Consider the following 26,651-nt stretch of genomic DNA (forward strand, 5'->3'; position numbering starts at 1 on the left):
CCTGAAATGATGCATTCCTGTGATCACCTATCATTAGGGCTTCTGAAATCTAGTTGTTTAAACCAGTATTATGCAAACAGAAGACAAAGCATTTGCAGCCTTAGAGTACCAGCTTCAGGGGCCTTGGATTGTGCAGACACTCCCAAGAGGTTGCTTAGTGAAAGGGAGTTCTTGCCTCAGTCCTCATCTTCTCAAAAGACAGCTAGAACGTAAAATGTGATAGAAGCTATATTCAAGCTTCAGTGACTTTCTGGTGCCACTGCAAAGATAATGTCAGAGCATAGCTGTATGTTCCTTTCATTACAAAAAAAACCCCACCCCCCTAAAAAAACAACCCTTCATGATCTTTTATCTAATGAAAAAACTGTTTCCGATTCTATGAAATGAAATAGCTTTGCTTTTTCTTATAGTGAGTTAATAAAAGTGGAATTTGAAAGTCTGGGAGATTGCAGTTGGGGTTCTTGGCTTTGTTGTTGTGCGAGCAGAACTTTGTGGCAAGTGGACATCTATGATGTTAGAACACTTGAGGCTGTTCAGACAGCGTAATTGCTCTCATCTTTTACTGACCAAACGTTTCGGCAAATTCTACAGGTATTTTTACTGTTTTCTCTGTAGAAGGCAAGTGCTTTCTGTTTTTTGTGTTCAGTATTTTGCTTTAGTCATCTGATAGGAAGCTTTAAAATATTGATGAATAATGCAAGGCAGGTAATTTCTGCATCAATCTGAAATGATTCTTGCATGTAGATTCTTCTTAGTCAAGTCATATTCAGGTTCAGTGGTGTTATGGAAAAATCTTTGCACAGCACGTGCTTAAAGTTCAGGAAGTAACCGTTGTCATCAGTCTGTTTTATTGTGGTAACTGGGTACATTCCTAAATTAATATTAAAACCAGAAATCCTAGTCAGTCACTCTGGGTGGTCTTAAACTGTTACATACATAGTATATAGTGAAAATCATAGCAGTGTTAAAATGAAGCTTATTGATGCTACGAGTTTTTAATTCCTAGTTATTAATGCCATGCATTGCATGGTTGCATCTTTATTGCCCCCATGGTTTGATGGTTTGAATGGTTTGATCTTCCCGTGACTGGGTACACGGAGTTCAGTTACTAATTTGACCACTTGGCTCTGTTTGAAAGCTTTGATTCTGTCTGATTTTTGTGAACTTTGATTTTTTTTTTTGTATGTGATTCATTTGCTCTGTTTCGTTGGAAATGCATTAGATGATAATAATGACAGTTGCCTTGTTTAATATCCAAAGGGCACTAGTGCATGAAGAACAGCAGTTTGTAAAATAACTGCAGATGCAGATCAGGTTGTAGATTATAATAGTGTTAACGTCTGCGGTTAAAGGAGGAGGCAGTTTATCTTTTCCTTAATGTGGGCGTATTATCTAATAACTGAATTTTACTTATTTATTTTTTTCTATCTTGTTATGCAGAAACAAATTATCCATTAATTACTTTCCACCTTGATAATAAAAAGGACAAAGGTGGTAAAACTTTTAATTGGTTAGCTTAAAAAGGAATGATGTGTGTATGTAGTTGCCTTAATGTAATACGATGTACTCAAAGGGCCCCTGTTTGTGAACTAAAAATAGAGAGCTCTTCCTTATCCTAAAAGTTGCAGTGGTGGCTACCCAGGTAGTATTCAAAGGACTATCATTAATATTCACTGGGGTTGCTGTCATGCACTTTGCTTGAAAGCAAAGCACTTTAATGTCTCTTCTATTGACATTTTAGTTGAGGAGTAATACATAAAGTCAGGAAGTCTGAAAACCCGACAGCCTTCTCCTGTTCATTCTTTTTCTTTTTTTGTTTAATTATGTATGAATTTTTGGTCTGAAATGTGCTGCTGGTAGACAAAATATTTAACGTCACTTTTGCTGTGGATCCTCATAGATGGTTACTGCTAATATAAATGCAGAACACATAACTCTTTGGGGTTCCTTATATGGCTTGTATGAATTAACTGTATTTTGTAATGAAAGAAATAATTTAAGTAGTTGGAAAACTCCTTTTACTAATTAGGCTTTAAATAATTTTTCTTCTTTTGATATCCACTGGTTTATTGAAGTTACAGGTAAACCACTTCATCTGTTAATGTTTTCCTAAGCAGTGGTTACTTTTCATCAAAATGGAGCGAACAGGTAACATTGTAACAAAATTGCTAGTAAAAATGAAAAAATACTCCACTATAAACCAAAACTTCTCTATAAAGATTTTACTTTAAAGAGTTTCATCCTTGAAAGACTAAATAGAATAGTACTTGGGAGCATAGCTATCGTAATGATACTTCTGTATGTTTGTATGGTGTAAAGATGGTCACAGCGAATATTTCAGAAATAATAGATCTAGAAGATTCAAAATTGCAAAGTGACTGAACGGCAGCAGCAAAACTAGAAACTGTATACCAACATCAGCTCTTTGAAATAATCCTTCACAGAATCAGAGAATGGTTAAGGGTTGGAAGGGACCTCTCGAGATCATCTAGTCCAACCCCCTGCCAAAGCAGGTTCACCTAGAGCATGTTGCACAGGGTTGCGTCCAGGCGGATTTTGAATATCTCCAGAGAAGGAGACTCCACAGCCTCCCTGGGCAGCCTGTTCCAGTGCTCTGCCACCCTCAAAGTAAAGAAGTTTTTCCTCATATTCAGATGGAACTTCCCATGTTTCAGATTGTGCCTGTTGCCCATTGTCCTGTCACTGGGCACCACTGAGAACAGTCTGGTCCCCTCCTCTTGACACCCACCCCTAAGGTATTTGTAAGTGTTGATAAGATCCCCTCTCAGTCTTCTCTTCTCCAAGCTGAACAGACCCAGCTCTCTCAGCCTCTCCTCATAAGAAAGATGCTCCAGTCCTCTGATCATCTTTGTAGCTCTTCACTGGACTCTCTCCAGTAATTCCTTATCTTTCTTGAACTGGGGGGCCCAGAACTGGACACAGTACACCAGATGTGGCCTCACCAGGGCCGTGTAGAGGGGCAGGATAACCTCTCTTGACCTGTTGGCCACACTCTTCCTAATGCACCCCGGGATACTATTGGCCTTCCTGGCCACAAGGGCATATTGCTGGCTCATGGTGAACTTCTTGTCCACCAGAACACCTTCCTTTACTAGTACTGAGTTAGGGGTTAGTGCTGTGTTATGCCATAAAATCATTGTTTTGCTGAAGGTTTTTAAAAGCTCCAGTTGAAAGGCTACAGGATTTCTTCTGTCCTATTTTGACAGGACCTAAATGTCACTTTAAGATGTTCAATTGCTTTATAACCTCCTTACGTTTTACCATTGGGTGTTGTTTGAAACAATAGAGATTATTTTAATGAGCGAAATGTGCACTGACTAGCATTCCAGATCTCAAATTCTTGAGATGTGTTTCCTTTTCAGCTTGGATGTGGGAAACCAGGAGAATTTACTTCTGATCCAAGCTGTCAGTTCTGACATTACAGCTGTCTCCCTTATGCTGAACCATGAATGCCTTCTCAGATTTGAGTGAAATGCTGGTATGAAATTTCAGTTCATAAGTGTGTGGGCCAAGAGCAAGGATTGCAGTTCAGCTCACGAAGGTGATCTAGCAGTGTAAGAGTAACCCAAATGATAGTTGGGAAATCCTATTTCCTTTTGCCATTCTGAAATCCAGACTCTTGACTGTTCACGGTGTAGAAGAGTCGGTGGCATTCAGGCCGTGATTACACGTTCATCAGTACTGCTATCTGAGCTGCCTTGAGCAATCTTTTCCCCTGTTATTCATGTTTCCAGCTGCTTGGTACAGTGTGTTAGCTCAGCCATTTGTGCACCTGCACAGTGAGCTGACTGACATACTAATCTGGCAAAGGGACATTTTCTTTTATTAATTTTTTTTTTTACTGTGTTTTTTTCTTTTTTTTTTTCCCCCTCCTGGATTCTTCTTTGTTTTGTTTTGTTTTTTCTGGATTCTTTTTCTTTTTTTTCTTTTCCTTTTTTAAATTTTTTTAAATTTTTTTTTATTTTTTTTTTTGTTTAACATGCTATTTTTTCAGCAGGATCAGCTTCCCAGTATTGTTTACCACAGTAATGGTAAATGCTTGTACTGACATGACTAGGGGAATGAACTTGCATGGATACAAGCAACCATAGCAGTAGGAAGAGCTAGAGGTAGAGACTGCATAAGCTAGTACTGCTGCCAATATTTGCTCATCAAACTGTAACTTTGCAATGTGGATGTCTAAATCTGCAGTACAATACTAAACATTTTAGCATACTGCAGTCAACAGTGTCTTGTCCTGTTTCTGTCAATTTCCTTTGGGTTATAGAACTTACTGATGTAAGAATAGCTTTAGTGATAGAGACAGACCTAACTGGCATCCCACCAGCAATATGCTTTGGGAATTCCTACTTCAAATTAAATATAAACTGGTATCAACTCTTCACTAGTCCAGCTGGGAATGTGGAAGGAAAAACTCATTAGATGTACTCAGATTTGCTGTCATCAGAAGTTCTGAATTGCCCTTGCAACAACATCAGAAATTTGCAAATAAGCTTTATTTCTTGGGTGAAGCAAGCAGTCTTATGTTAACCGTTAACTCACAACATCAAAGAACAAATTTTTGTGGATTCTGACTATGCCTGAAAGAATTTTATGTGTTATACTGTTTGAGTTTATCTGAATTTTACATTTGTGTATATACCACTTGCAATTATTTAACATGTTTTATGAGTTGGTGAGAAAGAGAAGAAAACTTGGTGCTGTTGCAAGTATGAACAGTTGTTTAAACAGCATATTGCAGTCACTCGTTTAATTAAATCTGACACCTGCAGTTAATGTTTGTCTAAAAACACTGAAGATGCTTCTTTCAAAAAAGATCACTTAATCTTGGTTTCCATTTCTGGATATACTCCCATCTTGGAAGGTGAAGGCAAAATATCTCGATTTTGCAGGCTGCCCTGGTAAAGCTATCGTAGCTGTTTCATATAATGGGGTTTTTTGGTCCAGTAGGAATCTTGGGTGTTCTTTTCTATTTGCCTTGTGAACTTTCAGCCGTATGGACTTTTTTTAGTGGTATAATTAGTTTTTGACAAAATGCCTGTAAAAATACAACTTGGAAACATTCGTTTGGGTTTTTTTTTTGGTTTTGAGGGATCTTTGGTTCTTGGGGTTTTTTTGGTAGCTTTCTTATACTGAGATTTGGCTCTGTATTCTACTAAGTTCCCTTCTTGTGCCTTCAAAACTGTGGATCTGTTTAAATAGCAGTGTAGTTAGGGCCTAATTCTTCTGAAATTTATTTTGCATAAATAATTCTACAAATATTTTGCACAACTTACATTATGAATATTAAGCAAGGTAAATCTAAGAAGTAATTACAATATATGAATAAGACTTTTTTTTAATATGTGTTTAGAGCCAAATGGAAAGTTTCCAGAATTCAGATTCATATTTTGTGACTAGGGGCTTAAATTTCCATTAGATATTGTCATATAAGAATGTGGACAGGAAACAGCCTTCTGTATCAGCTGTTAGTAAAACATCTAAATCTGGTAACTTTGGAATATGCTCAAAACAGCTCAGGAGAAGGAAACTTTAAGTTGATGACTTCCTGTTACTTCCTGCCTTTTCTTGATGAACTTGCACTTTCAAAAGCTTTGCCAGGAAACAGAGTATGTTTGCAAAGGCTGAGTAGAAAGGATTCATTGATGACTTTATGTACCAGCAGACACCATTTTGGAAATGTTATTGTATGTGTGTACATACATGTGCAAAAGCAAACCAAGAAGCTTCATCAGAAAATTTATAATGTGGTTGTAGCTTATAATGTTCATTTAACAGCAGCATTAGTTTTTTTGTGTGTGTAAACCTAATCAAAATGGCAAAAATGAAAACTCATTAAGCGTCATTTAGTTTGCCACAATAAGCAAAAGTACTCTTAAAATTACCAGCTTGGATGGTTTCTGAGAAATTTTATAGTGCTTTGTGACAGACATCACACCTTATTAATTCCATCATGTGAGAACTTGAGGAAAAATCTGCTGTGAATTAAGTGACTGTCATTCAGATGGACTAAGCTGCCAGCCTTTTCCCACCTCTAAAATGGGCTTTTGACAGATACCTTAAGGCAGACAGAAATCCAAAGCTAACGTCTACCACTTGGGTAATTTTTTTCTCTTGTATGTTATACTGTGAATAACAGTATTAAGTAGGTGAATATTCAGCTTTTGCTTTTAAAAAATAGATTGACAGGGTAGCTATGCAGAGCAAGCATGTTTGCCATATGCCAAGTGCCGACATGATGGTTTTCACTGCCCTACCATTGTGAACAACTAAATTTTGGTTTTCCCATTCAAACAACAGGTACTGTGCTGATTAAACTCTACTACTCTGTGCATAGTACTGTGATGGCACATGTAGAGGTGTGCATGCGTCAGCAAAATGATCCCTCGGGGCTTAATTCACCAAGCATGTGAATCCAGAGTCATTAGATGAACCTGGATTTTGGCATATCTAGTATATTCACAGGCTCAAACACTGACAGTATTGGAGTTGCTAGAGAGAGGAGGCATGGTGAGGAGATCTCTTCGTGTAGAGGCAGCAATCAGTTTATGTAGACCTGTAAGAGGCACTGAGGGCCCATTTTGAGAAGTTTGTGACAAACTGTTTTCTATAGGTTCAGTTTAGCTGACAGGTTACACAGTGCAAAAGGAGTGCTTACACAGGGATCAAAATAAAGACTTGGCTGAGATAAATGCCTCTTTCACTTAAGTATTAGCAGTTTCAGCAGCACAGTATTTCCTTTAACTGATGAGCAAGTGCAGTCCTGGTAGATCTCTGCATCTCTTAAAATACATGAGTTAATATGTATATCCCAAATTACTGATTTTCAATGAGATACATGTCACTGGTCATTCTCATGTCACTGCTGGGCTCCATTTATTTCCATAGGGTTTGGGGGAGGGGAAGTAAATTTCTTTTTGCATGGAGTTGATACCTTGATAAAGGAGTTTGGAAGTTCAGAAGTTTTGACGTCATCTGCACAAGAAACTGATAAGGTTTTTTTGGACAAAAGCCACCAGTCGCTCCATTGTGTCTTTATAAAGGTGGCAAAGTTAACAAATACTCTTGCACAATTTAACTTTAGATTTGAATGCTGACACAACCACCCCATACAACACTACAGGCTTGGGGAAGAGTGGCTGGAAAGCTGCCTGGCGGAAAAGGACCTGGGGGTGTTGATTGACAACTGGCTGAATGTGAGCCAGCAGTGTACCCAGGTGGCCAAGAAGGCCAATAGCATCCTGGCTTATATCAGAAATAGTGTGGCCAGCAGGACCAGGGAAATGGTAGTCCCCCTGTACTCAGCACCAGTGAGACCGCACATGAAGTACTGTGTTCATTTTTGGCCCCCTCACTACAAGAAAGACATTGAGGTGCTGGAGCCAAGTCCAAAGAAGGGCAATGGAGCTGGTGAAGGGTCTAGCGCACAAGTCTTATGAGGGGAGGCTGAGGGAACTGGAGCTGTTAAGTCTGGAGAAAAGGAGGCTGAGGGGAGACCTTATTGCTCTCTACAACTACCTGAAAGGAGGTTGTAGCGAGGAGGGTGTTGGTCTCTTCTCCCGGGTAACAAGTGATAGGACGAGAGGACACGGCCTCAAGTTGTGCCATGGGAGGTTTAGATTGGATATCAGGAAAAATTTATTCAAAGAAAGGGTTATCAAGCATTGGAACAGGCTGCCCAGGGAAGTGATGGAGTCACCATCCCTGGAAGCATTTAAAAGACATGTAGATGTGGTGCTTAGGGACATGGTTTAGTGGTGGGCTTGGCAGTGCTAGGTTAACAGTTGGACTTGATGATCTTAAAGGTCCTTTCCAACCGAAACTATTCTATGATTCTATGATTATAGTCAGTGAATAGAGAAAAACTGGACACCTACATCACCAGATGTGGCTGCCTCGTAGTTTTTTGAGAAATTTCTATTGCACTACATAAAGCTATGTTTTAATTCATGTAGGAGGCTTCTTTTTGAGTACTGCAGTTCAGCAGGAGCCTGGCAATCCAGTTGATCACAGGACTAAACAGTGCTTTATATTCAACATAGTGGATTCAATTAAACTTCTCCATGTTGAAGGCATTGACTGTGAGATATTTTTAATGCGACTTGTGGTTTTGGCGGGTTTTTTTTCCTCTTGCCAGCAGGTTGTAGTTTTAGATTGTTTATACCGAGTCCATTCTTGGTTACTGAAATGTTAGGTTGTTGCTGTACATTGGTTGTTGCATTGGGTTTATGTGGAAAAGTTTTGGTGCGGGGGTGGGCTGCAGGAGTGGCTTCTGTGAGAAGTGGCCAGGACTGCCCCCATGTCAGACAGAGGCAGTGCCAGCTGATTCCAAGACGGACCCTCTGCTGCCCAAAGCTGAGCCCATCAGCGATGCTAGTAGCACCTCTGTGATAACATATTTAAGAAAAGGCAAAAAACGCTGCACAACAGCTGTGAGAGAAGAGTGAGAATATGTGAGAGAAATAACCCTGCAGACACCGTGATCAGTGAAGGACATGGAGGAGGCGCTCCAGGCACCAGAGCCGAGATTCCCCTGCAGCCCGTGGAGAAGACCATGGTGAAGCAGGTTGTCCTCCCGCAGCCCATGGATGTCCACAGTCAAGCAGATATCCACCCTGTCTCACTTAGAGACCTTTTTGGCTGGAATACTTGTAATAATTATAAACTTTCTTTTTTTAATTCACAGTGGAAATAAACAGATACTGCTGTTCAGTTTTGATCTCCTGAAATGTCAGCAGACTATACTTATGTTATTTGTTGATGTAAACAATGAGTGTGGGCTCATGGTGAGTTCTTGTATTCCATACAGGTCTGTTCACTCAACTACCTAGCATTAATTTTTTTTTTGCTAGGAGCTTAGGGACTAACTTTTCAAGTTGGATTTATTTTTCAGAGGATAGATTGTCTTTGATTTTTCTGTAACTTCTTACAGGTGTCAGACGATGGTCGGTATGTCTTGCTGTCTATCCGAGAAGGGTGTGATCCAGTGAACAGGCTGTGGTACTGTGATCTGCAGACAGAGTCTCAGGGTATATCAGGTATGTGTTTTCTTGCTTTGTCAGTTTTGCTTCATTTTAAGACAATGTAAGACTTGAAATACTTATTTATGTTTAAATATATATATTTAAATATGTGTATTGCTTAACCTTCTCTCTTCTTGTGTAATGTGGAGATTATGAGAAAATATGCACTGCTTCTGCTAGCATTCAATTTTCTGATATGTATCAGTAGATGGAAAACTCCGTTCTTAGTTCTGTAGTTTGTTTAAAAGGTCACAAGGAATGATTGAGATAATATAAGCAGCCTTATCAGTGTATGTTCCATTTCTTTCTACAGCACTAGTACTTTTCCATGTTTAATTTTTTTCACATTTTAAAAATTCATGGGTCTCACTTCGAGCGCTGATCTCCCTTTTTTGAAAGAAGTACCTTTTTTGTAGGTAACATTTTTTTCTCCATATGGTACTAGGAAATGAACAAAAATCCTCTAATACTTTAGTAATATAGCTTTGCTTTGTAGCATCATTATTATTACAGTAGAAGTATCTTCTCATATTTCAAATACATGTTCTTGAAATGCTTCTTCCTTGCCTTCTAGTTGGATTCGCCTTTGGCTTTTGTGTATTTGGCTTTTTAGCCTCAATGGTATGGACTGAAAGTATGGTACTTTGCTCCACATGGCTATTGTTGACGGTTGGCATAGTTAGTTGCTTTACTGATTGGTGGTTTTGTATTTCCAAAGTATTGGATTATTGAAATCTCTTCCTCAATATGTGCTTTGCATAGAACACAACTGACCTCTTTTTGATTCTTTGCGGCTTCTGTCTTCAAAAGCTTCAGAAACAGAATAAATACTGCAGTAGCTCCTTGTTAAATATTGGATCTCAAGAAACTTATTCTCTTTCCCATAAACAGAATATTCCAGGCTTATGACCATGATTAGAACTGATAGCAACTCTAGAATATGAGGGGTATAGTTCTGTTTCTCCCTGCCTTTATTACACTACGTGTTTGTGTAGTCTTCCCTTAGTTCATCAACAAGTCTTAGTACAATATTTTGAATTTTGGTGAGTTAAGTATTAGTGATGATAGCTAACAGTTTAATACTCCTTTCTGGGGGATTATTAATTTTTTTTTGTGGGCATGTCGCTCTCCCCTTTTATAAAGGGTATTTATTAATTACTTCTAAACTTGTCTTAGACAACTGAGTAGTTGTTTAATGTCCTCTTGAATGTAGAAAATGGCAGGCCTAATCAAAATTATTACAGGTGCTTTCCATGCAACTTTATTACAAACATAAAAAAAACCTGTTTAGTACAGTGAAGCATTTTTGTAAATTAAAAATTACATTGTCATTCAGTGTAATTTGAATCAAGTTGATTACTTCCAGCTAGAGACAGAATACATAAAAAGCGTAGCTCTCCTCCCATATTCACCTTCCCATTTATAGATATACTGGACATCCTTGAAGAGAATACTAGCATCAAGACTTGAAAGACCATGGATGAGATAATGAAACTTCTATTTTGTACTATCTGGTATAAAATAAACCTACAGTTTAACCTATTCCAGGTTTGGAAATGCTTCTTTAAAAAAGTTTTTTCTCTGAATTAGTCTTTGACTTGCTTTCGTATTTGTTTGTTGTTGGGTGAGAGTTGTTCCATCCCTCCAAATTCTCCCTTTTTGCCTATAGAAGGAAAGATGTAGTTGTAACCATTTCCTTGCACAAATCTTCGATTTTATAAACTTAGGAACTCTCCATATCGGTCTCACTAAGTTGCCAAATGCATTTTCAGTACAGAGACTCTTATCTTTACCCATGTCTTTCTACCTCCATATTAGTAAGCACAGACCTAACAGTAAACATCTCGATGCTTCCTAGAGTTGATCTTGCATGCAAATGTAAATACCCTAAGCCACTGCTCCTTCAGCCTTTGGTGGCCAGAGGCAATAAGCTGAGCAAGCAGTAATAAATGTAAGCTTAATTCTTGGCTCTATCAGTCTAGACCACAAGAGGTGTAATTTCAGTTCAACTTGTAATTTTCTGGGACAGCAAGTGTTGAAGAGGTTGCTTGTGAAGTCAGGAGAAATTAATGTCAAATTTCATTATTTAAGCTGGTTTAGACAAGTAAATAAGCAGCTCTAGAATAATAGGGTTTAATGGCAAGTCTATTTCTTGACTTAAGATTTGCATTTAACTGCCAATTTGTGCAACCTGCTCTCAGGGTATGTTCAGGTGGGTTAAGATTAAGTGATGCTTACAGAATTGTGTATAACAGAAGCACATTCTTAACAAAACCATGAGATACAAAAATACTGGCTCATTATGCTGTCTATAGAATGCAGTGTTGAGTACAAGGGTCTATGCAAGTATTGAACCATATGACTTGTTATGAAGTGTTAAGAGAATCAAGTGTCTTAGAAAAGTATCTGTACTTTTAAAACATATTACATTATCCTTCTGTCTTTTAGAACAGACATTATTTATGAGTACACCTCATACCTTTGGTGATACCTAAGATAATTCTTGCCATGTTCCTCCTTCAGAACTTTTGAGTGTTTAATCTGAGCCTTTTTACTTGACCTGTTTACAATGATCTGTTTGTTCAAAAATCCATTCTAGTGTTCAGAATACCTCATCTTAATTTTGGAAAAAATATAAAGGAAAGAAAAGTAGGATAGCTAGTGTTTTTCCAGTGTCCTAGATGCTACTTGATATAGATAAATAAAAAGATTTTCAGGCATGTTTTTTTTTCTTCCCTACTTGTTCTTTTAATGCAGGTTGTCCAAGAATACACTAGTTCCTTAGAAAATTTTCTTTTTATGCTTTAGATCTTTCAAGTCTCAGTCAAGTTCTTTAGACTTATTTAGAGGGCATCAAACACAAAAGGCAAGGTACCTTTTTGAAAGGTATCAGGCAGTAATATTTTACATGGCATCCATTGCTTATACTATGTATTTCTTTGTGAAGAAGTAAAAACAACTGCTGATCAAAGTTAATGGATGATATTCTAATTCTTACGAAGTTTGTGGCAAAACCCAAATTATAGAATGACACACTTCAACAGATTGTTTTTAAAGCTGCTCTGTAGCATATATTGTTTATAAAATAATGTTTCGATCGTAATTGAGAACTTCTCTTTTTTTAAAATGCTTCCTGTCCCAAGGTAAATATACCACTGCATAGTTTGAAATGCTACATGGAAAACTGTGAGTTAAGGAATTTTCTGTTACTAGCGAGGGCCCTCAGCCTGTTGCTCTGAGACATGCTGGGTACACTGCAGCACACTTGAAGTCTTACGGAGATGAACCAGGGGCTCCTGAGGTAATAGGAGCCAACAGGGAAACATCAGTGAAATACCTTAAAGGAATTAAGGAGTGTTTCTCTAAGAAGGTGACACGGCCAACAACCCAGCTGAAGTGCCTTTACACCAATGCATGCAGCATGGGCAACAAGCAGGAGGAGCTGGAAGCCACCATGCTGCTAGAAAGCTATGACCTAGCTGCCATTGCTGAAACTTGGTGGGACGAATCCCATGACTGGAGTGTGGCTATGAATGGTTACAGGCTGCTCAGAAGGGACAGGCAAGGTGGAGGCGTTGCCCTCTACATCAAGAGATGGATAGAGTGTGAAGAGCTGTCTCTGAAGAATAGCCACGAGCAGGTTAAAGGCTTATGGGTAAGAATTAGAGACTGAAGCAACAAAGGGAACCTTGTGGCTGGTTTCGCTACAGGCTGCCCAATCAAGGGGAGCCTATTGACGAAGCCTTCTTACTGCATCTACAGCAGGCATCATGCTTGCAGGCTCTCATCCTGCTGAGGGACTTCAATCACCCCGACATCTGCTGGAAAAGTAGCACGGTGAGCTGTAGACAATCCGGGAGACTCCTGGAGTACGCTGAGGATAACTTTTTAAGCCAGGTAATAGACAACCCTACCACAGGGGTTGAGATACTGGACCCAATGGTCACCAACACAAGTGAGCTAATTGGTGAGGTCAAGATTGGAGGCAGCATGGTCTGCAGTGGTCACTCACTGGTGGAGTTTGCAGTCCTGAGGGTTATGGGTCAGTCAAACAGTAAAGTCAGGACCCTGAATTTTAGGAAAGCAAACTTCCAGCTATTCAAGGAATTAGTCAATAGGACCCCTTGGGAAGCTGCTCTCAGGGACAAGGGAGCAGAACAGAGCTGGCAGATCTTTAAGGATGCTTTCCATAGAGCACAAGAGCTCTCGATCCCCAGGTGTAAGAAATCAGGCAAGGAAGGCAAGAGACCAGCATGGATGAGTCAAGACCTGCTGGTCAAACTAAAGGGCAAGAAGGAAATGCACAGGCAGTGGAAGCAGGGACAGGTGTCCTGGGAAGAGTATAGGGATGCTGCCCGGTTGTGTAGAGATGGGGACAGAAAGAGCTTGCATTCCGATTTAATTTCATATTTTTTTGTGCCCATTGCCTCTTGTCCTGTCAGTGTGCACTACTGAGAAAAGTCTGTCTCCCTCTTCTTTATTCCTTTCCATCAGGTATTTGTACACATACATAAGATCCCCCTTGAGCCTTCTCTTGTCCAGACTGAAAAGTTGGAGTTTCTTCAACCTCTTCTCATATATGCTCCAGTCCCTTAATCATCTTTGTGGCCCTGTGCTGGGCTTGGTCCAGTAAGTCCATACCTTTCTTGTACTGGGGAGACTGGAACTGGATACAGCGCTCAAGGTGTGGCCTCATCAGTGCTGAGTAGAGAGGAGGAATGACATCCCTTGACCGGCTGGTAACGTTCTTCTTAATGCAGCACAGGATGCTGTTGGCCTTCTTTGATACAAGGACACATTGGTGGTTCATGGTCAGCTTGTTGTCCAGCAGGACTCCAAGATCCTTTTCTGCAGAGCTGCTTTTCAGCCACTCAGTGTGTACTTGTGCCTGGGCTTATTCTTTCCTAGATGCAGGACTTTGTTTTTCTTGTTGTTGAACTGCATGAGATTCCTTTCAGCCCAATTCACCAGCCTGTCCTGGTCATTCTGAATGGCACCACAACAACCTGGTTTATCAGCTGCTCCCTCCAGTTTTGTATCATCTGTAAACTTGCTGAAGGTGCATGTTTCCCAGCATCCAGGTCATTAATGAAGATCTTAAAGAGTATTGGCCCCAGTATCAACCCCTAGGGTACATCACTAGTGACTTGTCTCCAGCCAAACTTCAGCCAAGGCTGCCTGCAACTTCCACATGCACAACCAGTTCTTCCTTGTTGTAAGTATCTGGTCAAGTGGAGACCCTTTCTTTCTTTGACTTCTTGATCACCTTGGGAAGTTATCATCAAAGTTACTCTAGAATTCTCCTAGATTTCTTGAGCTCTGTTGCATTGTCCTTCCAGCAGATATCACAGTGGTTAAAATTTCCACCATAAGGAGCAGGGCCTGTGAACATGAGACTTCTTCTAGTTATCTGAAGAAGGCATCACCTACTTATTCTTCCTGATCAGGAGGTCTATAGCATATACGCACGACAGGAGTACCCCTGCTGGTCTGCCTGCTAATCTTGACCTATAAGCTCTTGACTGGCTCCTGACCCATCCCAAGGCAGAGCTCCATGAATTCCAGCTGCTCTTTCACATAAAGGGCAACTCTCCTCCTTGCTTTCCCAGCTTGTCCTTACTAAAAAGCCTTTATCCATCCATCGCAGCACTCCAGTCCTGTGAGATATCCCACCATGTTTCTGTGATCCCAATGAGGTCATAGCCTGGAAACTGCACACAGACTTCTAACTCCTCCTGTTTGTTCCCTATGTTGTGTGCATCAGTGTAGAGGCAGTACAGGCAGGCACCCAAGCGTGCTGATTCCTCAGTAAAGGTTTGAGAGCTTTCTCCATGAGGCTGTTGCGTGGGCACTTCCTTCTTTACATGCCTACGCTTGGAGAGATTCCACTTCAGCTCTGTTCTGTCGATTGCTGTGTCCCTTCTGTTCCTATCGCCCAGGCCCTTGGCTTGCCTACCCCATCCACAACTTCTTACGTGTTTGTTGAAGAATCTTTCTCCTCTGTCGTTTCCAGTTTAAAGCTCTGCTTACTAGGTTGGTCAGCCTGCAAGGATACTTTTGCCCTGCTGAGTCAGGTGGATAACAGTAAGGCAGTAGTACAGGGTGAGATAGCCTAGAATAGCTGCCAAAACATTGGTTTCTCTAATGGGTGTGTATGGATGAATGTCTTCTGTTCCTTATTTGCAGCCTGTTTTATATGGAAATAAGGGATGCTTAATCCCACTTCGCTTGTTGAACCATTGGCTCCCAAATTCAGTCAGTTGTGATGAAAAGGTAGGAGTCCCAATGGTGCAACCCTCACAAGAATGCATGGGCGAGGTCAAGTGGCCAGGGAGAGGTGAGAATCTGTTAAGTAAAGGCTGTGACGTAAACTTGATCTTATTGTACCTTGAAGATTCACGCAGATGAGCAACATTGTGGATGGGTGAGATGTAGAGAAGGCTTCAGAAGAAATTTTTGTCTTATTAGACTTAAGACATTTTCAGTCAAGGTTCTCTCCCCTGTGGATTATCAGAGACATGAAAGTCAATGGAAGTTTGTCCTTCAACTGTGACATTCATAACAGCTCTCTTCTGTGTGAATTCTCTGATAACACTCTGCTTACGCTGAATCTTAATATAAATTGAGTTAAAATGTGAATGGACTTTATACAAATCTGCACACCAGGTTCCGTTAGTTCCAGTGTTCAGAGACTTAAGTGTCTCTTCATTGCGTACAAGGTTTTGTTTGTGCTTTGTAGTCTTTTAAGAGGACTTCTAAGAGGCACCCTACCTGTGCATTTATTTACTCGGATTGTTAGTGTTCAGCAGGCTTTGTCATCGCGGGGGATTGTGGTGACCTGAGATGGCACAGTTTCAGAACTGATCTGTGGATTAGAAGCAGCAGTAGTAAGCACAGCTGGATTTCTAGAGAGCTCCTTAAACAACCTGTATTCTATTCTGACTTTTTCCAGAGGTGACAACTGTAAGTCATAGATCAATTTGTAGTGTGTTACACAAGTGTGTTCTCAGAGTTGAAATAAAGTCTAACCACTATAACTGGGAAAATGCACTGGGGTACCATAGTAAAGGAGTATTAGCTGATGTGGTGGTATATGATTTAAAGGACATATATAGGATGGACAAATAGGGTAGTTCTGTTTGGTTTTGATTTTATATGCCCATTTTCTTGAATGGGCTATTAACTGAAATGTAAGTTGGATATGTAATAACAAGGCTAAGTTGCTCTAAGCCACATATTCATTAAGCTCATCCAATAGCTTGTTGCATCATTGACTGCTGTGAGATCCAAAGTGTGCATGAGATGGTTAATGAATTTTCTTACATTATGCTGTACTGCAGGAATTTGGTCACTGAGGTTAATGAATTTTCTTACATTATGCTGTACTGCAGGAATTTGGTCACTGACGAATTCTGTGTTGGAGGTAAAGTGAGGATCACTTCCAGACCCCTACATGTGTTAGAGGAGATGAAGGACTGAATTTACCTGTGTAGACCATTAGCTGAGGCTTCTGCATTCCTGTGCTTCCCCTGTAGCTATTATGCGGAAAGGATCGATGTGAAATGAGAGTCCTCAGGATGATTCAGTCCATGTGGAGTACAAGTAGCCCTCTGGACAGGTCTGGACCTCTGTGCTGATTGCAAAGAGTGCCCATGACTGTTAGCTCACGTGCTCCTAAAAAAAAAGGGTGGGAAAGAAAAGGGGAAGACCACAAAATGGAAAGCCACTTTCAAAAATTAAAACAGGAACGTTCTTCCTGTGGTGTTTGTAAAAAGTAAAAAGCTGAGGTGAGAGAGAAAATTATCTGATTAAGACGCAGGTGTTCGTGAAAGAAGATACTAAAAAAAGAGAACTAGTTGCAGAACTGTTAAAGTGAGTATTAGTTATTTCAGAAATTGTACTGACTGGCAAAGAGGGAATGAGGAAAATGGAAAAATGAAAGAAAATGTTAGAATATTATAGGTAGCCTAGGATCTAGCAGATAACACATCTGATATGGATGCTTCTTGTATGTTTTAAGGACAGAGTACTTTGACAGTGAAACTCCAATTTAGTGACCTTAAAAAAGAGGTGAAATAACATTAGATTAGAAAGAGGAGGGGCTCTGATTATTTAGGTCAAAATGCCTTTACATCCTGGAGATGCTCGCTGAGGAAAGACATGTACAAATAGTCTGAGTTGGCAATTGAAAGCTGAGAAGATGACCATTGTATTTTTACTTATTTATTTTTTAACATCATGGCAAGGTGATATTGACTAAACTAGTTACTGGATTGTTGAAGTTGATTGACCAAAGAAAGCTTCTGTCTAATATGCCAGGACTATGGTTTTGTAATGAGGAGAGAAAAAATAACAGAGCTGGTAATTAAGAGAAAGGACCTAATATACGGAATGCACCTCAACATTGAAGGGGCATGACTGGTTTTCTGGTATTATAAATGGTCTTGTAGTAATTCTGTACTTAGATTGTCTTTTTTTTTCCTCCTCCTCTTTTTTTTCCACCTCCTTCTGTAATAGACCCCTGACACACCTGTTCCCTATGGCACTTCCAGTGTTTGGACCTGTCCTTTAAAATCGTAACAGAGGCTGGTTATAGGACTATCCTTTATCCTGTTAAATTTCTTTTGAGATATGTCAGAATTTAAATTCTGTTTGAGCAGCGGGTAAAAATAAGTGCATGTCCGTATTCTTAAGGACTAAAGCCACACTACCACTGTAGAAGCTCACGTGCTCAGTGTACTGAGCATGTTGCTTTACAGCAGCATCCTGGCTGTAACAGGAGGGCTGAAGGATGAATAAGTAGATCTGACTTCTCTTGTCTAGATGGGGCAAAACAAAAGGTAAGGCTTCCCTTAACTGCAGAGGGATCAAGGTACTGAACTACTCCTATCCCAGACGTTTTATAGGTATGTTACATGTTGATAGCTCTTCTCATACTGAATAGTAATGTTCTGCTTTCTAGGTTGAGGCCCTTTTATTAAGTGAAAGACATTTGTGTTGCCATGAAATGATTCATAGTTTGGATCCCTTTGGTGGTGTGCTGTACAGCTTATTTAGAAATAGTAATTGCTTTTATAATTTTTCCCATTTTAAGGCGGCCGTAAGAAAAAAATGTGGAAAATTCCATGCAATACATGGAATTTGTAGTTGCAATACTACAACTACAATACTACAACTACAAATACAGTTGTAGTTGCAATACTACAACTATCTGAAGGGAGGTTGTAGTGGAGTGGGAGTCGGCGTCTTCTCCCAGGAAACTAGCGATAGGACAAGAGGACATAGAAAAGACTGGACATGGCACTTAGTGCCATGGTCTAGTTGACAGGGTGGTGTCAGGGCAATGGTTGGACTTGATGATCCCTGAGGTCTCTTCCAACCTGGTTGATTCTGTGATTCTGTGATAGCCTCAAGCTTCGCCAGGGGAGGTTCAGTTGGACATCAGGAAGAATTTTTTCTCGGAAAGGGTCATTAGACATTGGAACGGGCTGCCCAGGGAGGTGGTGGAGTCACCATCTCTGGATGTGTTTAAGAAAAGACTGGACATGGCACTTAGTGCCATGGTCTAGTTGACATGGTGGTGTCAGGGCTGGATGCGATGATCCCAGAGGTCTCTTCCAACCTGGTTGATTCTGTGATTCTGTAATATGGCAGTATTACACTGGATATAATTAGAGGTTGGGAGGTGGCAGATTTCATATGAGCATATACAACTTTAAGTCTTCTCTGTCATGTATAGACATTATAATGTAGTTTTTCATTATTATAATAATCTTTGGAGGCTGGTTTGTTTTAGCTGAACTGGTCTAATTCAGCACACAGATGGGCATGTTAGGAGGGGATTATACTCTTGTGGAATATTTCAGGTCTGATATCAACTAATTTCCCATAGTTCTGAACATATTTATATTGTAAAGTCGTAGTTTAGAAAGTTACATTGCAGTTTCCCATTGCAGTAGAGTAAATATGCTGTACTTGGGGAGGGCTGTTAGAATTAAAGTTGTCTAGCTCATTTGTGGGATTTGTTTCTAACTTAGTGTATATTCAAAACATGGTACGATTTTTTTGAAATTTTGTTGCCTATATGTTAAAGACCTGCTTGCTCAGAGTAAAGTTTTGTTTTGTTGGTCTGAAAGACACAAAAAAATTCCCTCAACACAGTATCTGGTTGAATTATTTTGCTTAAATTTGCAGGATAAGAGTGGAGAAGCAGGGGGGGGGATCCATCTTGGGAAAAGAAAGAAGAAACAGGAATGCAAAATGAAACTATGTTTCATGTGTGGAAATGAAAAACACTTATCAAATATCTGCCTGACAGAACTCAGAAGATGACTCGGAATTCAGGGATGAGTCAGCTACTTGTGGGAATTATTGAGCAACACAATATAGCCCATAACAGGCTTACAGGAGTTCAGATATGTCTTTTCCCAGCAGATGGAAGGGATGCGTAGTCTTCCCTTTTTACTTTTATTTATATGTGGTATGTTTTTATGACAAGAGAAAGATTTCCTTTTTAATTTCAAATTAAATTCATTAGTTTCTGGCTGTTTTGAAAAGGTTAATGCAACAGGATATATACCCAATTGAAAAAACAAAGCTGTAAAACCTTTTTTGCTTCCTTAAATAGTGATGTTTTTCCATATTTATGCTCAATTACATGCCTATCCTGTTTTTATTGGATATCTAGACAATGCAAATAAATAAGTAAATCTGCAGCTTTTCCATCTTAGAGGCTGAAAGGGAAGATGCAGATTGTCCCACAAGAGACAGCAAGAACTGGAACAGAATGAAATAAAAAGTTCACCGCTTTTTGCTAACAATCTACAAGTAGTAGGAACAATGCCTTGCTTTCCAAAGCAGCAGAATAATATTGTAGCTGTTTCTCTATCTCTCATCCCAGACAGTGTTGTTGTTTTTTTTTTGTGGCTCCTTTAAGCTTTTCTTTACCCCACTGGTCTTGTTTTCTGACTAAGAGTCTGGTAGGCGGTGATGCTAAATCAAAATGCCTTGTTGTTTCGAGGTGCCTGACTTAACTAAAGGTAGGTGAGCTATAACCTATCTTTGTTGTTTTAAATAATTCTGTTTTTTCACAAATTGTGATGCTTCCATTTGCAAGAATGGAAGTCACCTTCAGTCATTCTGCTAGTGAAGAAGGATTACTGTACTGGGCCTTACAAATAAGGAACAAATGTGTATTTCCATGCTTTGTCCCATATTGGATAGATTGTAACATGATCTGGACATTACAACACTGAAATATTTCAATATTTATCTTTCAGATTCTTTGCTGCCCCATGGAACGTGCAGTCCTGAGCTACATTTCCATTCTATAAAATTCAAACAGAGACAGGGACCACAGAAAAGGATGCATGATAATCTGCCTACTGAGCTACTGAAATTAGGAAGTAGACAGTGTTGAGGTGAGAGGGACAAGGTTGAAACTACATGGGATGTAGGCACTCCATGTTCAATAGGTAGCTGCCTCTCTGAGGTATCACGAAATATGCAAAGACATGGTGGTTTTCCCACAATGGTATAGCATGGAGAACACATACAGTCTTTGCTTTGACTGTGGATGTTGTCTCTTGGGATGAGACTGTATTCACTCCATACTTTGCCTTCAGCTGAGCTTCTTATCTTAGATATATATATATTAATGAAACTAGAATCTGAAAAGTGACATTTTAAGTACTCGGGGAAAGCATGTTCCTTGTGGAAATCATCTGCTGGGACCTCTGTCACTTCTGTGCATTTCAGTACAGTATTCTAGGTGTCAGCCAATCCAAAATAAATTGCTTTGATATAGAAGGAACCTCTGGCTTAACTTTCTTACAAGTTATCTTTTTGTGAAACGTGGTTTGCCCAATATTTGCCACTTTGTTATTGCTTTAATAATCTTGAGATAATGTATTTCATTAACTTTCTTTACAGCATGAGTTGTGGCTTCTCTTTGCATGTGCTCCCTTTAAATTATAAGTGAGGAGAGAATGATATCATTAAAGACTCTGTGCAAGCATGATGTTTTATTAGTTCTGCTGTACTGAGGGCAGTTGTATCTTGTGCATTCATTGATTCTTGATATGTTTCAGTGGCTGTGGACCAGTGGAAGTTAACTTGCCCTGTGTTGGGCAGGAAATGATCTTGACTCTTGAGTGGAGATCACATCTGATAAATGGGAGTAGACTATTTCTAACTGTTTAAGAAATGTAAAGGATTTGACTTTCTACACTTGAAACTTTGTGTCAGCCCTTCCCCCTTTACTCTGTGTGATTACTCATGCTATTTTGTCAACAGCTATAGGTTAATTGAATTTGCAGTGCAATCTTCTGTAATAATCCTTGGCAGTTTGTTTTTCCCAGAAGATAATCTACACAGCAGTGTTTCTGTTTCTTTCCATGAACATTACAGGGAGCATCCGAGCATCTTTTCTGCTTCCCAGGTTAGCTAAAATGTTCTTCATACTTCCTTTCCCCCCTTCCCAATCTTTAAACTGTATACACACGGAGTAATTTTTCCCCTTCAAATATTCAGGTTGTTTGCTAGGTTTTTAAGTGGGCCATTGTGAGCTATTTGTAATGCTCCAGGAATGCTCCTTTTTAGAATAGAAAATCACTGTGATAAATAACTTATGACAAATACGTAGCTATTTTTTATGAGAATTTTAAATCAGTCGAAAAGATAAGAGGTTTGGAGGATATTGTTTCCCCTGCTCCCCTACTACTGCATGCAGCTTGTGAATCCCACAAGATTAACCCAGTTTGTGGCTTAGTTTTTTAGCACAAAACTCTGTGTTAGAAATGACCAGGTTTACCAATTGGAATTTTATGTTTGCAACTAACTTAACCAAATACACTTTAAAAAGTGCTTTTATTACCTCATATCAAAGTGTTTTGCAAATACTCCATTCCTCAAGACTAGTTACCTGTGGTCATAATTCACAATATTGTGGTAAGACAGTGCTGGGAGAAGACACCACTGGGAGAAGACAGCTGGGCTGTTCTTTAAGCTTTTGATGGAACACCCTTGCTATACTCTGCTTGAAGTAGCTGTGGATGTGGGGGCTTTTCTTTTCATGCTTGCCTCTTTGGTTCCTTATGGGGTGGGGTTTAGAAAGATTAGGGAAAATTAACATGATAGGACGTGTCAGGATTTCACCACTCTTTGACAGCCACTGAATCAACTAATATAGTTTAATTTTGCTTTATGAAATTTCTGTAGCAGAGATGTAACAGCTGTACGTTGGGTCAGGAAGGACAGCACTGTGAGTTCGTGTCCAGAAGGTTATCCCTCATTGAGGACTCCAGGTTTCCCTACTTATCTTCCTAAACTGGAAGTAGGATTTTCAAGCCTTGATTCTTATAGCAAACATTTAAAAGTGATCTAATGCTATTTCTTTAAAAACACAGACACATTTTCCCAGTAGCTGAGCATTGTAAGACACAATTTTTTAGTAGCTATTTTATCAAAATTGTCTTCCAGAATACAGACAGAACTCAAGTTTGCTTCTATGTTGAACCAGTCGAACAAGAAGACTTCTCTCATTAATCACTTTGCTTAACTGTTGTTCTTGGTGTACCTGAAAATGCCTCATATTAGCCAAACAGCTGGATACACAGTAACTAGGCAATTATACATTAGCAAACCTTGTTGTACAACTTACAAAAAAAACACAAAAAAACCACCAAAATCAAACAAAAAACCCCAGTGTTTTTTCTGTAGCATGTCTCTTACTGTTTCTCTGCCTGGTAATAGTTTTGTTTTTCCCTTTTCTTGAGAAATGAGATTGTTTCTTTTCGATTAGATTGTCAGCCTTGACTATTTATTCTTTTCAATGTGTGGTTTGGTGAAGGGAGGAGGGGATTTAGAACAAATCTGTTGGTGTGCAACAAGAAATAAATGAAAGCTCTTTAATCAGCCTTGGCTGTGAACTTAAACCAACATGACATGGCCAATTGATCTTGTTGAAGTTGTTCTTAATATTGACCTTTATTTTGTATTATGGTTGCAGCTAGGAAGCCTAATAAAAAAATCAGGATACTCTTGTTGTGAGCAGCGTAGAGCTGATTTATGAGTCGCTGACTCAGAGCTCTGGGCAGAGCCCCACTTTCCTCTTCCTGGGGGAGCTGAAGCATAAGAACAGAGGGGAAAAAGGAGCAATATAAGGCAGCGGGGAGCAGAAGAGGTAGCTCTCATTATAACCTCTGGGCACTTAGAAACTGTGAAAGGCTGCTGTGACTTCTGGAGTGCGAAAAGTTGAGAGGGATGGCTAGTTGGAAAGCACAGCCTGGGTTGTTGGATTGGAAGGGACTGCACTAGCTGGAAGCTAAACACAGGTGGTAGGGGCTCTTATGCTTGGGTACTGGGCTGCTTGGAGATTGGCAGTTTGTGTCTGGTGGGAACAGTGGGAGGTGGTGGGTGGACACTGCATACAGGAAGAGGAACTACTGTAAAATATTTGAGAACCACTGGCTTGGAAAGATGCAATAAAAATTGAGCAAAAACTGAAGTTCACAGCTTGCTGGTTGCTTAGTCATTGTCAGCTGGAACTGCTTTGTACTAGATGGGCAGAGACAGGTTGCAAGAAGGAATTTAAGAGCAGGGTTATCAGCCATAAGAATTTCTATTTTGTTCCTTTCTTTAGAAGGTTGTTCTTTTTTTCCCCACACTGAAGAAAGCACGTATGTGGCTTGAGGGCAGGTGGAAAAACTAAGGTGATGTTTGTACACTTCTGTTGAAAATAGGATTAGCTGACCTTTTGTATTTCAGTTTAGTCTTGCAATTTATAAGGCTCTCTTTAAAAAATAGATAAATAAAAAGCAATGAACAGCGCTATATATGGTAACATCAAAAGGATGAGTCAGTATGTGCTGTATAGCCTGAAAAAGTGGATCAAAACCTTTGTAATGAAAATGAACAAGAGAAAAAGGATAGCAAGGAGACAGTAGACATCAGCTAGAAAGTGGAATGTGGTGGGAGGGAGAGTACTCTTTTTTTTTTTTTTGAAAGATTTTTCTGTGATTGAAGTAACTTTAAAAAAACTTTCAAAAATCAATATTGAAACAAGGCCATTATATCCTAGTTCTCTAACAAATAGGGAGAAAAAAATCAGTTAAGTTTTGGAAAATATGTGAAAGCCACAACAATAGAGTGTTTACTTTAAGAAAACAGTTTCATATCCCTTAAATGGCAATTCCAAAGAATTTTGCTTTCAATGTAATTTTTTTTTAATTGGAGGCAAATCATTAGCAATAAAATTAAATCGCTTGCTATTAATTTGAGCGAGGAGATCTTCATGCTGCTACTGTCTGACTGGACATTACATTTATAAATAGTATTCACAATGAAGTTTTTTTAGATTCTGTATTTGCTTTTCTTGGTGTATGTTAGAGAAAGTATGGCATGAGAGAGAGATCACCTTCCTATTTTTCTGTTGCTGTGCTCTGCTGCATGAGGACATAAGCTATAACTCCCTCAAAACAAGGCCTGTATATTCTCTTCTCCTGTCTTTTGAGTGATCATCCAAATGGAAGTAAAATAGAAGCCTTGAAACTGATGGAGAAATCTCTGCTCATAAAAGTTCTTGATTTCTTTCTTCTGGACTGATCTTTGATATATCTTGACATGTCTGAACTTTTTAATGCAAAGGAATAAATACTGCCTCCTTCAATTTATTTATTTTTTAAATTGCAAATACATTAACTTTCCGTGATCATTGAGTAGCCATCATCCATTATCTGCAGGATGGGTGGTACTGAGAGCCCTCTCAGTACAAAACCAGCAAAGTTGCATTCCTTTAAGGGATATCTTAATATCTCCCCTTCAGTATTCCCTCCCTCAGATGTTCATAAGTGAAGTCAGGTCCCAAGAAATTAAGAGATCTTACTTTCAAAGAGAGTCCACATTGTTTGAAAATCTCTTTTTCCTTTGGAGACCAGAGTGAGACGATCAAATATTTGTGGCTGTGAAGAAGAAAGAGGCAAAAACCCCTGAGTTCTCTTGCATAGCTGCCTGTCTCAGAGCGAGAGCTTGAGAGCAAGCTGATTTATTGCATGATTCAAAAAGAAACTAGATTCTGATGTGGAAGTAGATGTCTGAGTGAAGGGCTGTGCTCTGCCATTCATTTTCCAGGATACGTTAGGAACATAGCACTAGGGCCCTGAAACAGTCTCTTCCAATTTGAAGCACACTGTGTACCATGAGATTATCTGTCTTCTGTTAAATGTAAAAACTGTTGTGGATTAGTACTGTGACAAACTGTGGAGTAAATCCCCAGTTTTCAAAATCTGCTCTCGTGCAGGATACTTGAAATTTGGAAGCCTTTGAGTGTATGGATTTTTAGGGTCTAAGAAGTCTCTTAAATAAAAGTCTGACGGATTTGACTTGCTTTAGCGAGCCAGTATTCAGCAATGAAAATGTGATTCTACGTGAAAACTCAGATACTTTTTGTATGGTGTCTGCACCATCAACCATGCAACCTTGTGCAATTAAGCTGATGACTGGTACAAACTGCAGTGGTGAAAATTAAAAGATTAACCTTCATAATTGTTACTTTTGCAGGTTATAAACTTCTGTCAATCAGCATATTCACCCCTGCCACCTTGTTTGTTTTTGTTAGTAGTCTGGGACACCAGGAAAGGATGATGACTATATAAACTGTTGTCATCCTAAACATCTTGTGGTTCCTGTCCTCATAGGTCTCTTCTCTGGTGATAAATAATGTGAAATTTTATAGTAGGCATAAGATTTTTAATATTATTTTAAAAAAGAAATTTGTCTTTCTTTGGTATCCACAGTAACAAGTGCAGAAATTCTGAGGTTAAAAAAAAAGGTTTTGACATTGGAAACATCAAAAACAGCACCGTGTTTTTCCTCAAAAATACTTTTTTTGTGTCTAGCTGTGTAGTATGTTACTGAATTAGTTAATCGTTAGATTAATTCTTCACTGGATACCGTAGGGAGGAACATCTGGCTGTTTACACACAAGCATGATCTGTCACACTCTTATGTTTTGCAGTTGGGTTGGTGGTGGGGGTGGGGGGATTTATTTGTTTTCTTTGCTTCTTTTTTAAGAAAGCTGCTGGTGGAGCGAATTCAGAGGTCTCAGAAGGAGTAATGTCTATTGAACAAGGTAGCTGGCTCATAATTTGAGTATTTCTGAAGAAAAGTCTTCAGCAGTTGGAAGGTGCAAATCAAGTGAAGATGCACAGTTGATGCAGCTGCTGACAGGGGAAGTAGGAAGCAAGAGATTAACATCAATGCAGTGGCTTGAGGTTTGTAGGTGAAGTAAAACTGTTTCAGTTAGAGATACTCTAGCTGGTAGAAATCTCTTAAGCACTAAGGTTCTTGGGTACGTTTGTGCTTTCAGGATAGAGCTGCTGAGACAGACCGGAGGGATGTGCAGATTACATTTAAAGGCACTTTTTGTTTGATTTGTATTTTCACTCTGTTTAAAAAAACTTCCTTATTAAAATCGAGCAAATTATCATCTTTAAGATGAAAGGCAAACTGAATTCCAAATAGCTGATGAACAGCTATCAAAATTAATTCAGTTTAGAAAGTCATACCTGTAGCTGAGTTGGAGGCTCAGTTGTTAAGGCTGAAGCTAAC

The 26,651-nt window shown here is 39.3% G+C and overlaps 1 protein-coding gene across 1 annotated transcript in view; it reads left to right on the forward strand.

The window, feature by feature from the left end:
- PREP (prolyl endopeptidase) overlaps positions 1–26,651 on the forward strand; it is a 115,660-nt gene that overhangs the window by 23,552 nt on the left and 65,457 nt on the right. Inside the window, exon 7 of the mRNA XM_068409370.1 lies at positions 8,954–9,059. Within this exon, the coding sequence (XP_068265471.1) occupies positions 8,954–9,059 (106 nt within the window). The remainder of the gene's footprint in view (positions 1–8,953; positions 9,060–26,651) is intronic.

The sequence above is a fragment of the Nyctibius grandis genome, chromosome 1 (assembly GCF_013368605.1).
Source record: "Nyctibius grandis isolate bNycGra1 chromosome 1, bNycGra1.pri, whole genome shotgun sequence".
NCBI lineage: Eukaryota > Metazoa > Chordata > Aves > Nyctibiiformes > Nyctibiidae > Nyctibius > Nyctibius grandis.